The sequence below is a fragment of the Colias eurytheme genome, chromosome 17, assembly GCF_061535395.1.
Source record: "Colias eurytheme isolate Ceu_HAF_F1 chromosome 17, ilColEury1 Martin Lab GWU primary, whole genome shotgun sequence".
NCBI classification, from domain to species: Eukaryota; Metazoa; Arthropoda; class Insecta; order Lepidoptera; family Pieridae; genus Colias; species Colias eurytheme.
The window spans coordinates 9,190,879-9,206,301 of NC_142996.1; the positions used below are offsets into that span (position 1 = coordinate 9,190,879).

Consider the following 15,423-nt stretch of genomic DNA (forward strand, 5'->3'; position numbering starts at 1 on the left):
GTAAAAAAGAGCCTATTAAGTTTCAGTTGTTTACAATCCACATTGACGTTATCGTGCTTGGACCATTAAATAAAATATATTCATCATGTAAATGTATTCATAGTGCCGCGGCCGGCTCGGAGTAGGCAATATTTCGGTACCAGTCTCTATGCGTCGTGCGTTGGTGTTACATGTGTTTAAAATTATAATATTTTAGTGTTTTATGTTGACCTATAAGTAAGTAAATATTTTTTTACAAAACATGATTGAAGATTTTCTTTTAAAGTTTAAAAAAAAACAATTGCAGTAATTTTATGCGTGAGCTCTGAGAAAATCTTAATAAAGCAATTATTTTGTGATAAACAATGATAGGTTTTATAATTACCATCTGATTATGTTAAGTGTATAACCGGATATTCACACTTCGTTTATTTAACACGAATTGTTGTTTTTCTAACTAGTGTAATAAATAATTTATAAAATCCAATAACTAATTTGTAATACATTATTTTTTTAAATTCTGAGTGTATTATTTAACTGATAAGATTGATATAACGGCTTCGCCAACGTAGTCAAAGAAAAACCCGCATAGTTCCCGTTCCGGTGGGATTTTCAGGATAAAACCTATCTTATGGGCTTTCTCATTTCTTACATACAAACGAATAAACAGACAAATAGACAAAAATTCTAAATCTATATTATTGGCTCAAATTATTCTTTTAAAAATATTCAATGTAAGTACCTACTAGACCGGGAGATACTGACACAAAATTTCGAGTCATTTGTAACAGGATGGCGGTTCTACAGGGGTCTTAGTACGCAATGACAAAAAGAAAAACGATGGCGTGAACGCTGGTACCGGCGGCTTAGTCGCGTGGGCGTTAGTCGAACTCGTCGGAAAATAGCGAAAGTCAAACGATTTGTAACAGTATGGCACTTATTTTTCCTGTAAGTTTGAGGATCAACAAATATAAATACAAAATTTCAAAGATCTATGTGTTGGAAATCTTCACTTATATAAATTAATAATAAATTAAGTTTTCAAGTATGACAGCACTTTTTCCCCCTACTAGAAGTATGGCAAATATAATAAGCGTCACATTTTATCAAATACTCACCAAAAATCCAAATGCAATACTGGTACAAAAGGTTTGGCGAAATAAAAATTTTTTGCAGATTTTCGGCGGTATGGCGACCATTTGGAATCGTCCGAAAAGTATGGCATGGCGATTTTCGTAAATGGCTGCACGACGATAGTTACCTGTGCAAAAGTTAGCCTGGTACAAATGGTTGAATGATTGTTTTATTTAAATCAACACATTCGCTTCGGTATGGCGGGCTGTAAGTCACACCGGAAAAGTATGGCATGACACTACCGCCTACTATTTTTTTATGGGCTATCGGTAAATTCTAAAATTTTTGTGTTACAAATCGTTTGACTTTCGCTATTTTTCCGACGAGTTCGACAAACGCCCACGCGACTAAGCCACCGGTACCAGCGTTCACACCATCATTTTTCTTTTTGTCATTGCGTACTAAGACCCCTGTAGAACCGCCATCCTTGTTACAAATGACTCGAAATTTTGTGTCAGTATCTCCCGGTCTATACAGTTTTGACTTTCCTACGATTCAACAAAATTCAACAACGTAACCTAGTAACGGCGACATTGAATAACATGATATTTCCCTTTTTTCAATTACGATTACATACATATTTATAATAATAATAATAATGACCAATACAAGTAATTTTAAGATTTGATTTGACTGATAAACCATTTACAACATAATAAACAATTTCTGAATTGAAGAACTGACGTCGCTACAATTTTGTGTCAATAAACCTTTTTTCTTTTTAAATACCAGAGATGTTACTCTAAAAATCGAAATCTGACGTCTAGAATCGAATGCATTGATTACTTGTGAATATAAACCACCGTATCTTAATAAATGCGTTGTGTTTTTTTAATAATGTATTAATATACTTGTCTTATTTTGCTCCCTGAATTTACGAAAGAAAGTATATTACTGGGTCAGGGATTCGTTGGATGAATTTAAAAATCAACATGTGTTTCAAGTTCGATTGACAAATGTTTCAAGTCCGTATCGATTAATTTACTTTAATCGATGTTTTAAAGCAGGTTACCTCTCTTGGAAGATAAAATTGATATCTACGTCAAATTTTGCCTATTAAATTGGCTCGACTATAATAAATCGTACACTTGAAATGATACAATAAAAAAATAAACAGTGATCACTGTTTATTTTTTTATTGAAACGATGCGACGATGGTTTATCCTTACTTAATTTTTTTTTTTTGATGAAAAAGTATTTGTAATATTACTTCGTAAACAATTACTTGGCGCCTCGTTCGAAAAAAAAATAGGATTTTAACTTTTTTGCTATGCACATTTGCGTAATTAGCCAGATTACCTCATTGAATATTTAGTACCTATAAACGATATAACAGTAAAAAAAACATACGTAAGATAAAGGTCTGAAATTATTGTATTGTCACCGATTCTTGATGTATCTACCTATCTGTCTGTATCTGTCCGTTTAAAGTGGGTCAAAATCGAGCCTTATGGAATCAGTTACATATACATATACACACATACAGATGAAGCCAATTTAGGCGTGTTGTAACACAACAAAGTCAAAAAAAGTCAATATTTAAAAAAATATATGAAAACAATAATTGCTATATTACCTAATGCTATTCTACTTTATGTTAACAGTTAAGCAATGTAAGGTAGTTCATTGACCTGCATTACGAAGCCCGACTTACAAAATCTTGCGTGTTAAAATCGGCCATAAATGACTTACCTATAATGACAAAACATTAGAGAAATTGTCTGAGAAAAACCTCATAAATTACCTACTGATTAGGTAAACATTAGTGTACGGTCTACCTATGTTTATTTAAAATAGTGTATTTATAAGAGTCAAGAACAATATTGGCATATTGATTTGTAAATACTGTCATCTTATTTATAAAAGGTACATAGGTACTTGTAATATTATGTGTTTTTGTATACGTAGTATATTATTATTAGTCTGTGGTTTTACTACACACTTTACAAAATGATACGAAACCTACACGCGCTCTCCATAATATTGTCACAGATTACCTACTACCACAGAATAATATGTAACTAGTACAGCTGCTACTACGTAAATATGTAATATAATTATTATTTTAATTAATTACGAAGAGCCGGCCTAGCACATTAACTAATGTTATAAAAACAACTCGTGGGAACGGCCAGTAATAACAAGATATTATTATCAGTCCCCTGTCTGGAAAGATTTTGATGACTTGAAATGGGTTTTATACTTAGTACATATTCCTGTACTTAATTTTTATACTTACTTAAGTAGGTACCTTTTTTATTTTAAAATGAGATAAATTAAACGATGACGTACTTACAAAGTTACTTCGTATTTCATACGTGGGAAAATGGTCAAAAAAATGTTGAAATATACGTAGGTAATTGAAATTTTATAATTCTCAATTATATGTAAAATATAGACAATATATTCAGAAAAATTGTAAGAAAAAATTATTATTATTATTTATGCTACAAAATAGAACTAGATTGCCTTGGACTAAGATCATGATCAGTGTTAATTAGACCTGTTTTATAAGCCCGTTTTTTCTTCACGTAGTTAATTTGTTTATTTTCATATATTAACCTTAATAATTTACATTACGTTTGTTAAATGTAATATCAATCTTATTTATCAAATAAATTAATTGGAGAAGGATAAAATATAATCCTGATACCAATTTCACCGAAATTTTAAACGAAAACTGTTAAAATATTAGGTAGAGTGATTTAGTACCATCGCGGAGTTTTTACTTTTTAATTGTGAGTGGGTAGGTAGTAGGTACCTACCTACTATTAATTTTTAGACTTGAACATTATTTATTATCATATCGGTTGGTTTTCGTACGTGAAATAATAAGTTAATCGCAATTTTTTTGAAAATAAAAATACCTACATGAATATTGAATACCTACTAGTATGTGTTAAGCTATGGTTTTAAGTTACACGACGATGATTTTCATTATTTGGTGAAACAATTTTTCAAAGCGGTAATGGTGGCGGTTACCTAACTAGGTAGTTTAAAAAAAAATGAAAAATTTGTCAAATCGTACCAAAAAATTTTTTATTGGTCCTCCCTATACCTAATATTTGTTTTGATGTATTGCTATTTACTTGAGCTCATGAAAAGAAAAGTCATACAATCGTTTTAATACAAAATGAATTCGTGACTATTTTATATTGATAAAATACTAATATATTTTTCATAACTGACTATTGTAGCATTGCTAGCGATTGACAATAATAACTGGTAATTAAGTAAGTAATTTAAAATTTTGTTTCAGAGACACAGTTTTTCAACATGTCGGTCTGCAGTAACATATGTTTTTACTTCCGACTGTTCCTAGATAGTGTGATAGACTTTATATTTTCATTATATTGGGAATGTAAAAAGAAAACAATGCCAGATTTGAGCGAAGAACATGCTATATTAGCGAACAGTGCAGTATCGTTAGCGAGGAAGATAAAAAATAAAGAATTGAAATCTGAAGACTTGGTGAAAGCAGTTATTGAACGAATTCAATTGGTATGTTAAATTATAATAATTAAAAGAAACAGATCTATTATATTTGAGAAGATAATTTGTTTAAAGGCTTTTCAAGATTTTTTATCAATTTATGTTTTAATTTTATGAAATTAAAACCTGAGTAATCTCAGTACAATTTCTATTACTGTGCGTAAATTATCGCTTTCTTAAAAAACGTCAAAACAAGACCAAAAAACTCGAACAATCTCTATCAAGTGTAGACCATAGAGCGTTTACAACAACCACTGTGCGACTTTCACTTTCACACAAATATTCAATTTCTTTAGAATAGACAAAAAAAATATTTTTTACTACTTATCACTATTTTGCCGTTCTAAAACTACAAGTTATTAAATAGAATTTGATCATAAAATTAGAAGTAAAAATAAATTAAACAATATTAGCATAAATACAGCTATAGTTACGAGCAATCTAAATGTTAGGGGTCCTACTAGAAAGTAGAAACCTCAGGCCCTATCGTAAACAAATAAGATTATAATATACTCAGGAGCGAACATTCTATAATTATTGTCAATGTAGAATTTTTATTGAAATCGCCAAACTTCTATAAATCTATCAACCAGTACAGTTACTATAATGTTAATAGCAGTAATAGTTACTATGTTGATGTTGTTTTAATAATCAATTGCAATACAACATAATGGGTCCTAGTCATGGCAGCGTTGGCCCAGCAAATGCTCGTCAATGTTTGCGCCATTACGGCGATTATTAATAAACATCTACAATGACGGCCGATCATACTTTAGGCCCTCTACACTATCGTGATTGCCTCTGCTCGCCCAACACTGCCCATTGAGAAGAGGGCCCGTTAAGATGAATTTATATCAAAAAGTAAAACCGGCTATTCACCTACCTGCAGCAGGGCCAATATTGGAATTGCACCCTTAATTGGCTCAATCAATGTGACGTGTATAAGTAAGCAGGGGCAATTTAAAGAACAACTGAAATTGCTCCGTCCGCCGTGCAACCGAGATTGTTTTAATATTGCCCCTGCGGCAGGTACGTGAGTAGCCGGCTTAATAAGACCAAAGAATAACTATTACAGAGGGTAATAATTTATAAAACTAATTAAATATTGGTTTCGCAGGTAAATCCTATAATAAATGCGATAACAGCAGAAAGGTATGAAGCTGCGCTAGAGGAAGCAAGAGAGGTAGACCGGCAGATCGCCGCTGGCCTCTCGGAGGAGATGGCCAAGAAACCTTTCCTAGGTAAGATTATTATTTTGCTATTGTGCTTTTGATTATGAAGAAATTATGCCTTAGAAAATTAATCGTTTTCGTAAATTTTGATCGTAAAATAATCGTTTTTGACCCTAAGGGCACAATTATTTTGCCATGAACTACACATTACTTAATATGTAGTAACTACGTTATTAACTATTTAGTAGTTCCCGAGTTTTTGCTTTACCTTTGAATTTTGAAATCTAATTTTATAGCATTCAAATGCTTTATAAAAATTTTTTGGATGATTTGGATAGAAATATCCAAAACCAAAAGAGTATAAATAATTCGATTGCTCTAGCGGGATCACGAGTGGTCACGCGTCACCCCAGAAAAGCAAAGACGCGGGTTCGAATCCCCCATGATCAATGTTTTTTATATTCATATGGCCTTATTAAAGTCGGCCTTTTAATCCAATTTCAATCTTTCATCAGTAACAAAAACACTTTTATTATTATTTACAAAAGGTGTACCATTCACAACAAAAGAGAGTCAAGCCATGAAAGGCATGCCTATCACGCTGGGTCTGTGGTCACGCCGCAATGATATCGCCACTGAAGATAGTGATGGGATCCTTGTGTTGAAGGAAGCTGGGGCTATACCTGTGGCTACTAGCAATCTACCTGAACTACTTATATGGTAAGTCCAGATAATAGAAATTGGTAGAATAACTTTTACTTGACATGTTTTACAACTTGTAATATTGACATGATTTTAAAATAGCAACTATAGGTCTATGGAGTTTCTTGCGGCAAATCTTGCCGGTTCTTCTCCATAGATACTGCTTTCCGAATCGGTTTGTTTGAGTTTGTAGTGTGGAATGATATTTCGTATTAATTCGCGTGAAGGCACTGTATAATATTTGGTTGGTTCTGCTAAACTAAAATAATATTTAGAACTGATAATGATAATCGATGACTGATTAGATAAAATTGTGTTTATATTGTTTATTTACAACATACTTATAGGTATGTTTACCAATTTAGAAAACTCCGTAACTAAACGAAAGCTACATTTTTCTTGAGAAAATAATTTTATTTCATGTTTAAGTTGAGACATCTCGTTTTCCATATATTTATTATTCATGCATAATAAGGTTATAAATTAAAAGCCTAGCCTCTTACTTAAGCCTTTATTAACATACATAATTCCTCTCCAGGCAAGAAACCCGTAACCCAGTGTACGGTATGACCAAAAACCCGCAGCACACAGGGCGAAGCCCCGGGGGCTCCAGTGGCGCGGAGGCCTCTCTCACTGCGTCTTACGCTACACCGATTAGTCTTTGTAAGTTATTTTTATGTTAATTTGATGTTTTAAAATATTCTTGGATTTATTTGATGCCTTTCTAGGAGCTTTTTTTTTTTGGTTTATGTTAGTTATTTACCAATCTCAAATCTGTAGGTATATGAGTTCAAAATTGGTATTTTTCAATAAATTAATAAATAAAAACGATGTTTTAAAAATTACCGCTGTGATTTCAATGTAGATTGTAGTTATATTTTGCACTTTTAACTTTGCAACTCCTAAAATATTATCCCGCTTAAATCCGGGCCTCTCGGACTTATGAATGCATCCCTGTATCTGAGTTGCTTTTTGTCAATTGTCACTTATTTAATTACAACAAATATATATACGATACGTAATCGTATAGGTATATTTGTTGTAATTATACTTAGCCAAGCAATTGCAATAATTATGAATTGTATTGTAAAATTAACACGCAAATGCAAAAAATATCTTTTTGCAATGACGTGTTCACACAGCTTTTTTTCGATAAATCGTTATATTATGTATTATACATTTTTTTATATTTATTTATAGAAACTGGTAGTTATAATAAAACTTAATTATTCAAAATTTACGACCTATAATATAGGTAAGTATAACCTTGTACTTTATGTAATTTCTACATGTGATACCTAATTATGAAAACAAACCTTTACCTTGTCCCATATCCTTGTCCCTGAATTATTATGGACTAGATTTCCGCCCGCGGCTTCGCCCGCGTTTTCAACGGAAAACCCGCATGATTTCCGTAGGATTTCCGGGATAAAACCTATCCTATGTGTTAATCCAAGTTACTCTCTATATATGTGTGTTAAACATTGTAATCGGTTTAGTAGTATTTGCGTGAAAGAGTAACAAACACACACACATCCTCACAAACTTTCGCATTTATAATATTAGTAGGTTTTAGTAGAATAGGATTAGTAGGATTATTAGGATTACAAAATAATTAAAATAAAAACAAAATAAACTACCTATCTGCTTAGCCCGGGTAGTATTATTCTTGTAGTTTTTCAAATTTTAACAGTTTTAAATAAAAAAAATCTAATTCAATCTTTTTTGAATTGAAATGGTGCAAATAACACGATTTTTTTTATAAATTTGTGCAGGTTCAGATATAGGCGGGTCCACTCGCATGCCAGCTATGTATTGTGGTATATTTGGACACCACCCTACAGCTGGTGTTACTAGCTCTAAAGGTAAGAGATTTTATTAAATATATCGTAGGTAAATAATTTGCGAATAAATGTTGTCATTTTCGTAATAATTTTCGTCATAATCCTCATTAATATTTATTTATTTATAACACTTTATTGCACAAACAAAATTAGGACAAAAATAACATTAAAATACAAAAGGAAGGCATAGTTTGTACAAGAGGCGGCCTTATTGCTAAGCAGCAATCTCTACCAGGCAACCTGATGGGAAAGGAAATGTATGATGTAATAATAATTTGTTACATCTTTTTCTGGACAAATATTTTTTTATAAAAAAGCTATATATGGAACTACTCTGTGCTTCGTGTATTTATATTGCGAATATAATTAACTGATTGCGAAGTGTGTTTTGTTTTTTCTATAGAAAATACAATGAGCTCATAATCACTCATAATGAAGCCCATGTTATGTAGGTACTACCTATAGGCACAGAATAAAAATGTGTGCGTGTATTAACTACTAGTGTACACACGTAAGAAGTGAAAGTTCTTTATGACCTTATTTTTCAAAAAATAATTTACTATATGCAACTTTACAGAAATACGTCGAATCACGCGTGGTAGGGATAAGAAAAAGAAGGCGCGTAACGGACACTAAAGTCCAACCCCGATAGATAAAGAAGATTCACTTCAATAATGACTAGTAGCAAATAACTTTAAACAATAAATTCAAAATTCAAAAATTCAAAATTCTTTATTTGGAACAATAAAAACACAGATACAAAAAACTTATGAACGATGGCACCTATAAAAGCTTAAAAAAGCTGTGGCACAGATGCCAACGCCCAAATTACATTAATTTGGAGATTGTTGAACAAAATAAAATACAAAAAACTGCTGTAAGTTTTTGTTTCACATTAAATAACAATAAGTGTACTACTAGACCGGGAGATACTGACACAAAATTTCGAGTCATTTGTAACAAGGATGGCGGTTCTACTGGGGTCTTAGTACGCAATGACAAAAAGAAAAATGATGGTGTGAACGCTGGTACCGGTGGCTTAGTCGCGTGGGCGTTTGTCGAACTCGTCGGAAAAATAGCGAAAGTCAAACGATTTGTAACACAAAAATTTTAGAATTTACCGATAGCCCTTAAAAAAGTAGTAGGCGGTAGTGTCATGCCATACTTTTCCGGTGTGACTTACAACCCGCCATACTGACGCGAATGTGTTGATTTAAATAAAACAATCATTCAACCATTTGTACCAGGCTAACTTTTGCACAGGTAACTATCGTCGTGCAGCCATTTACGAAAATCGCCATGCCATACTTTTCGGACGATTCCAAATGGTCGCCATACCGCCGAAAATCTGCAAAAAATTTTTATTTCGCCAAACTTTTTGTACCAGTATTGCATTTGGATTTTTGGAGAGTATTTGATAAAATGTGACCATTATTATATTTGCCATACTTCTAGTAGGGGGAAAAAGTGCTGTCATACTTGAAAACTTAATTTATTATTAATTTATATAAGTGAAGATTTCCAACACATAGATCTTTGAAATTTTGTATTTATATTTGTTGATCCTCAAACTTACAGGAAAAATAAGTGCCATACTGTTACAAATCGTTTGACTTTCGCTATTTTCCGACGAGTTCGACTAACGCCCACGCGACTAAGCCGCCGGTACCAGCGTTCACGCCATCGTTTTTCTTTTTGTCATTGCGTACTAAGACCCCTGTAGAACCGCCATCCTGTTACAAATGACTCGAAATTTTGTGTCAGTATCTCCCGGTCTATACGTCAAGTGGAAATTTTTAGCACATAATTATAATATTTTTTGACGACGACGATTCTGTTACTTATTGTTATTATTTCATGTTTGTAGTAGTTATACACATTATATTTTACCATTATTTTACTAGCTTTCCGCCCGCGGCTTCGGCCTTCGCCTGCTTTGTCTAAAACCTAATAAATTATATACTAAAACCTTCCTCTTGAAGGTCTATCTATTAAAAAAAGAGCGTGTGTGTCGAGCACTGACGCGTCGGAAGTGAAACTTATTTAGACGCGTTGAGAGTAAAATTTCAAGATCGCGTCATGAAGTAGATAAGGCGACGATTTTGGTATCAATGTGACACATGTGCTTGACACACACGCTCTTTTTGACGTGACAACGTCTTATAATTCGATAGAGCCGGCTGCACGCACGAAAAAACATGACTCATGCGGCGTTACCTCGCTCTGAGGCGTTCCATGTGAGGCTTGAAGTGCAAGCGAGAGCGCGGAACGAGCGACAAAGAATTTATTTTAGAAATATGTTCATCACTGAAAATTTATTTAATTATTAAACTGCTTCATAAACAGGAATCTTCTTCCGCGAAACCCATTCAGACGACACAATGTTCTGTCTCGGCTTCGTCACCAAGCATGCAGAAGATTTGGCTCCACTCACTAAGGTTATCGCGGGGAATAGAGCACATGAATTGAAACTAGATGCTGATGTGGATGTTCAGGTAATACAAACATACAGACAGACAGTAGAAGTATGTAGTTATAAAAGCTATCTATGGTAAATACTGTTTAGTGTTTATTGATTAAGCATCTGTTGGCCGTTGGAAAAACGCGCCAAAATTTGACATTGACGTAACTTAAACTATGGTATAAACATGCGTTTTTCTCAAGGGGTTTCATCGAAAAGATAATTAATTGATTGGAAATACCTTTGGAATACCTGACTAAGAATAAGATTTATGAAGTTTTTAAACAGTCCAGTGTCTTTTTTTCTCACACGTTTTTGTTATTTTTCACAGAAATTAAAGTTTTACTACTTGGAGTCTAGTAATGATTGCCTAATGAGCCCACTGAGGCCTGAAATGAAGGACGTTATGAACAGGTATTTAGAAATAAGAAATCTTATTAAATTAAAGTTACATTAAAAGCATTTCTATGCATTATTGAATTAAAAAAAAGAACTTTAAATGCGTAATTTTTCTTTTTATTTGCGCTCCATTCGAGATAATCAAAATCAAAATCAATTACAAAAATCGCTCTACTCTTTAATCTATGGTCTATATTCGTAGAATAAGCAGCGTTTCTCAAACTATTAAAAAATCTAAGTTTTTTTTCGAATCGTCAAAGTTAAAAAGATCTTTTTGTAAATTAAATTTTTACCATAAATTGCATATTTACAGGGTAACCAAAAACATGAAAGAGAAACTAAATATAGAAGTACTTCCATACCGCCATGAGGGTTTCAACCACATGTATAGATTGTGGAGTTACTGGATGGACAAGGAGCCGGAGAATTATTTTACTTTAGCCAGTAATAGTGATAAAGAGCCTAGCGGTTTTATTGAATTAGCGAAAAAGGTACAAAAAATCTTTAACTGAAATAAAAAATAATGTACACAGTAGGTACATATTCATAAGTTGGATCTCATCAGTATTTTTAAATGTACACATTGCTTTTCTTAGAATCGGATTGCTTTTTCCAACACACGGGCTTTCCTATCCTTTAAGCTGAAACCGATCTAGGAAAATCAGTTATAATAAAAAAAAACGTGTGGCACTCGGGGACTGCCGCGGTAAAGCTATTGCATGCTATGCCTTCAAGCCACACCTCCACGCCCGTCCCCGTGGGGAGCGTGAGGTTTTTTTCGTTACGGAATTTCTGAATTCGGTCCCCGCGCTCAAGGCCCGCGATAGAAGCTATGCAATAGCTTAAAATTAAGATAATTTTTCTAGGAATTAATATTTTTTTTACTTTTTAATAAATTACCGTTTAAAGTTATGCGTGCTCAAACATTTCGACGATTAATTTTTGCTATTTATACAGCTAATTATGTAATAACTAATATCATTCTACTTTTCAGATGATCGGAATGAGCAAACACTGTCTGTTCTTAATAATTCGTTTCATAGAATTAAGATACTTACCTCTACCGAATAGCAAATGGGCGGAAGAGATCACGCAAAACATGAAAGATGACTTAGCTGTAAGTATAGTTTTATAAGTGGAAGAAAATATGTTAGACCGTCAAATATAAATGCTAAGGGCTAGTTATTTTACATATAGTGAAAAGATAAATTGTATGATTGACTATTCGTAACAACATGTCTTATAACTATTTTTGATATGTTATTTCTACAATGATGTGCGGTATTCTTTTTTAATATCAAATGACAAATGGTAATAGCTATGCCGTAATCTGGTTTAATCTGCTATTAGATTGAATGACTAGTCCATTCATTGAATGACGACATTTAATTGAATGGACAACACGTCAATTTGTTGAATGTAACGATTTCAAACTTACCATGATTAAGATACAGTACCAATTTATTTACATTCTAAATTTACAACATCAACAAGTTACAGTACTTGGATCTTTTACTTACTTTAACACGTTTTATTTATATATATTTTTTTTATATTTCTAGCAAAAATTAGGCGACAATGGAGTCCTACTATTACCGAGTGCACCACAAGCGACTCCCTACCACTACTCGTGTTTCTTGAGACCTTTTAACTTCGGCTTCTTTGGCATTGTTAACGTACTGAAGTGTCCTGCTACTCAGGTAAATAATTTAATAATTATTATTAATCTTAAATATTATAAAGAGGAAAGATTTGATTGTTTGAATTGGATAGGCTCCAAACTTACTGGCCCGATTTAAAAAAAAGAACGAGTGTGCCGAGCACACGTGTCAGAAGTGAAACTTCTTTGGCAAGATTCAATGATACCAAAATCGTCGCCTTACTCCATGACGTGACGGTACGACGCATAAAGGCTATGACGAGACCTTGAAATTTTGCTCTCAACGCGTCTAGAGAAGGCTTCAATAAACTTGATTAATGAAGTCATTAGTTAACATTAAATAATGTTATCCTTATGTTTAATATCCTAAGGCCCCTAGGTGGGGCAAAGGGCGTCAACAGTTCTTCGCCATGTATCTCGATCTGTTATCCTTACCTATATAAAAATTAGATTTCCGCCCGCGCCTTCGCCCGCGTTTTCAAAGGAAAACCCGCATAGTTCCCGTTCCCGTAGGATTTCCGGGATAAAACCTATCCTATGTGTTAATCCAAGTTACCCTCTATATGTGTGCTAAATTTCATTGTAATCGGTTCAGTTGTTTTTACGTTAAAGAGTAACAAACATCCATACATCCATACATCCTTACAAACTTTCGCCTTTATAATATATATTAGATATTAGAATAGTAGATCACTATCACTACATAGTATAAAACAAAGTCGCTTTCCCTGTCCCTATGTCCCTTTGTACGCTTAAATCTTTGAAACTACGCAACGGATTTTGATGCGGTTTTTTTTAATAGATAGAGTGATTCAAGAGGAAGGTTTATATGTATAATAACATCCATTAAATAGTGGAGAAGTACTGTTATTTTTGAGGTTTCTAATGTGATGTCGTAAAAAATTACATTTTTTCCGATTAAATTGCAAACGCAGGCTGAACCCTACGAGTTTTATAAAAATAATGTACTAAGTATTATACACATTGAAAATGTCTACAGAAAAGTCCGCGATGGTATATGTCTATCTCTTATGGATAACCCACAATAACTTTTTTTTGTCATTTACTTTTTACGACAAATAATGGCTAATTTTCGATGCAATTTTAACCAATACAGCATTAATCCTTAACCAATTAAATACCTTGAATACATTGTTCATTTAATATAGATCTATATGGCCCTTTACACCGTATGATTTAAGTCAATATTTTCGAAGATATTACAGATTTAAAAATTGCGGGACGTAGCGTTTGCAGCGCTACAGGCCGGCCGCCCGGCTATCTATTTATACCCGTGCGAAGCCGGAGCGGGACGCTATGTTTTTATATAATATGTACAACGTTCACAGTTTTTCTGTAGTGTATTTAGTATCAGCATTGCACCCGTGCGAAGCCGGGGCGGGTCGCTAGTATTACATTAAGATTTAAAATTTTTTACTCTTGCAATCACGCTTTCAAAGCAGTGTAAATAAACTTTACTTTTCGTATAGGTAATATACTAATCTTATCTCATAAATAATATTATGCAAATGAATGATAATAAATATTAATGAATAACAATTTTTTTTACGGTCGCGTGATCTTGAACTCTGAGTTCACAATGAATGCATGCAGTGCCGAAACTAAAAAAAACAAAATTTATCATTTTTTTCTGGAAAGTATAAAAAATATAATGCCCATGTTTATTATTTCAGGTACCAATAGGCACGAACAGCAGTGGTCTTCCACTTGGTCTCCAAGTGCTTTCCACGCGATACAACGACGCTCTCTGCATTGCGGTTGCTAAATATTTAGAGAAAGAATTCGGCGGGGCTATCATGCCTTGTAATGTTAAATAGTTTAAATAGAAAAGGTTGTTAATATTGTTTTTTATCCATTTTTATCTTATTTTTATGTTAAGAATAAGTTTCAATAAAAATACTGAAAATGATGTTTGTTTTTTTTTAGCTCATAAGTAATTAAAGCGAAAAAAATAATTTCACAAGTGTTGACACTACAGTGGTGGGGAAGAAAAGTACCACATCTTATAAATAATGGTTAGGGAGCCAGGTGCAAATTTGGTTAACTATTTCCTCTCAAGAGATAATTCGTCAGACGCATGAGAGTATAGTATTATAAAGCCTCGTGAACGTCAGCTGGCGCTCGGTTGGGGGGGTGAGCGGTTGTAGCCTCCCACGCACATAGGAAAAAAAATACATTCATTCATTCATTTCCTCTCAGCTAAAAATTTGTCAAATTGTAGCTAACCCAATATCTCAACGAAAAAAAATAGTCAGCTGGTTACAACATGGTGTATTATACGTCAGCTGGTGTCTCGAACATGAAAGTTAAATTTAAAGAAAAATTTATTTTCCGTTATTTCCTCTCAAACAAAAATTTACCTGATGATAGCTTATATGTAACTGTGGATAAATATATATGTCAGCTGGCTGTATCTTGGTGGAAAAACCGTCAGCTGATACGGGAGGCTACAACCGCTCTTCCCCCCAACCGAGCTCCAGCTGACGTTCACGAGGCTTCATAATACTATGATTTGATGCATTTTACTAATTACCGCTTGAGAGGAACTTGGTCATAAAA

The 15,423-nt window shown here is 33.3% G+C and overlaps 1 protein-coding gene across 1 annotated transcript; it reads left to right on the forward strand.

The window, feature by feature from the left end:
- The first annotated feature begins 80 nt into the window (after window positions 1–80).
- On the forward strand, window positions 81–14,773 carry LOC149901405 (fatty-acid amide hydrolase 2-like). Its single transcript, XM_090111703.1, has 12 exons — window positions 81–216; window positions 4,373–4,614; window positions 5,723–5,846; window positions 6,326–6,497; window positions 7,018–7,142; window positions 8,255–8,344; window positions 10,670–10,818; window positions 11,116–11,198; window positions 11,497–11,674; window positions 12,178–12,300; window positions 12,746–12,883; window positions 14,538–14,773. Exons 2-12 carry the CDS (start codon window positions 4,390–4,392, stop codon window positions 14,679–14,681), a joined length of 1,551 nt encoding a protein of 516 aa, XP_089967829.1. The 5' UTR covers window positions 81–216; window positions 4,373–4,389; the 3' UTR covers window positions 14,682–14,773.
- The last annotated feature ends 650 nt before the right edge of the window (window positions 14,774–15,423 follow it).

Coding starts and splice junctions, on each gene's coding strand:
- LOC149901405 (XM_090111703.1), top strand. CDS start 4,390: ATGTCGGTCTGCAGTAACATATGTTTTTACTTCCGACTGTTCCTAGAT. Junction 8,345..10,669: donor TGGTGTTACTAGCTCTAAAG/GTAAGAGATTTT, acceptor CTTCATAAACAG/GAATCTTCTTCCGCGAAACC. Junction 11,675..12,177: donor TTATTGAATTAGCGAAAAAG/GTACAAAAAATC, acceptor TCTACTTTTCAG/ATGATCGGAATGAGCAAACA.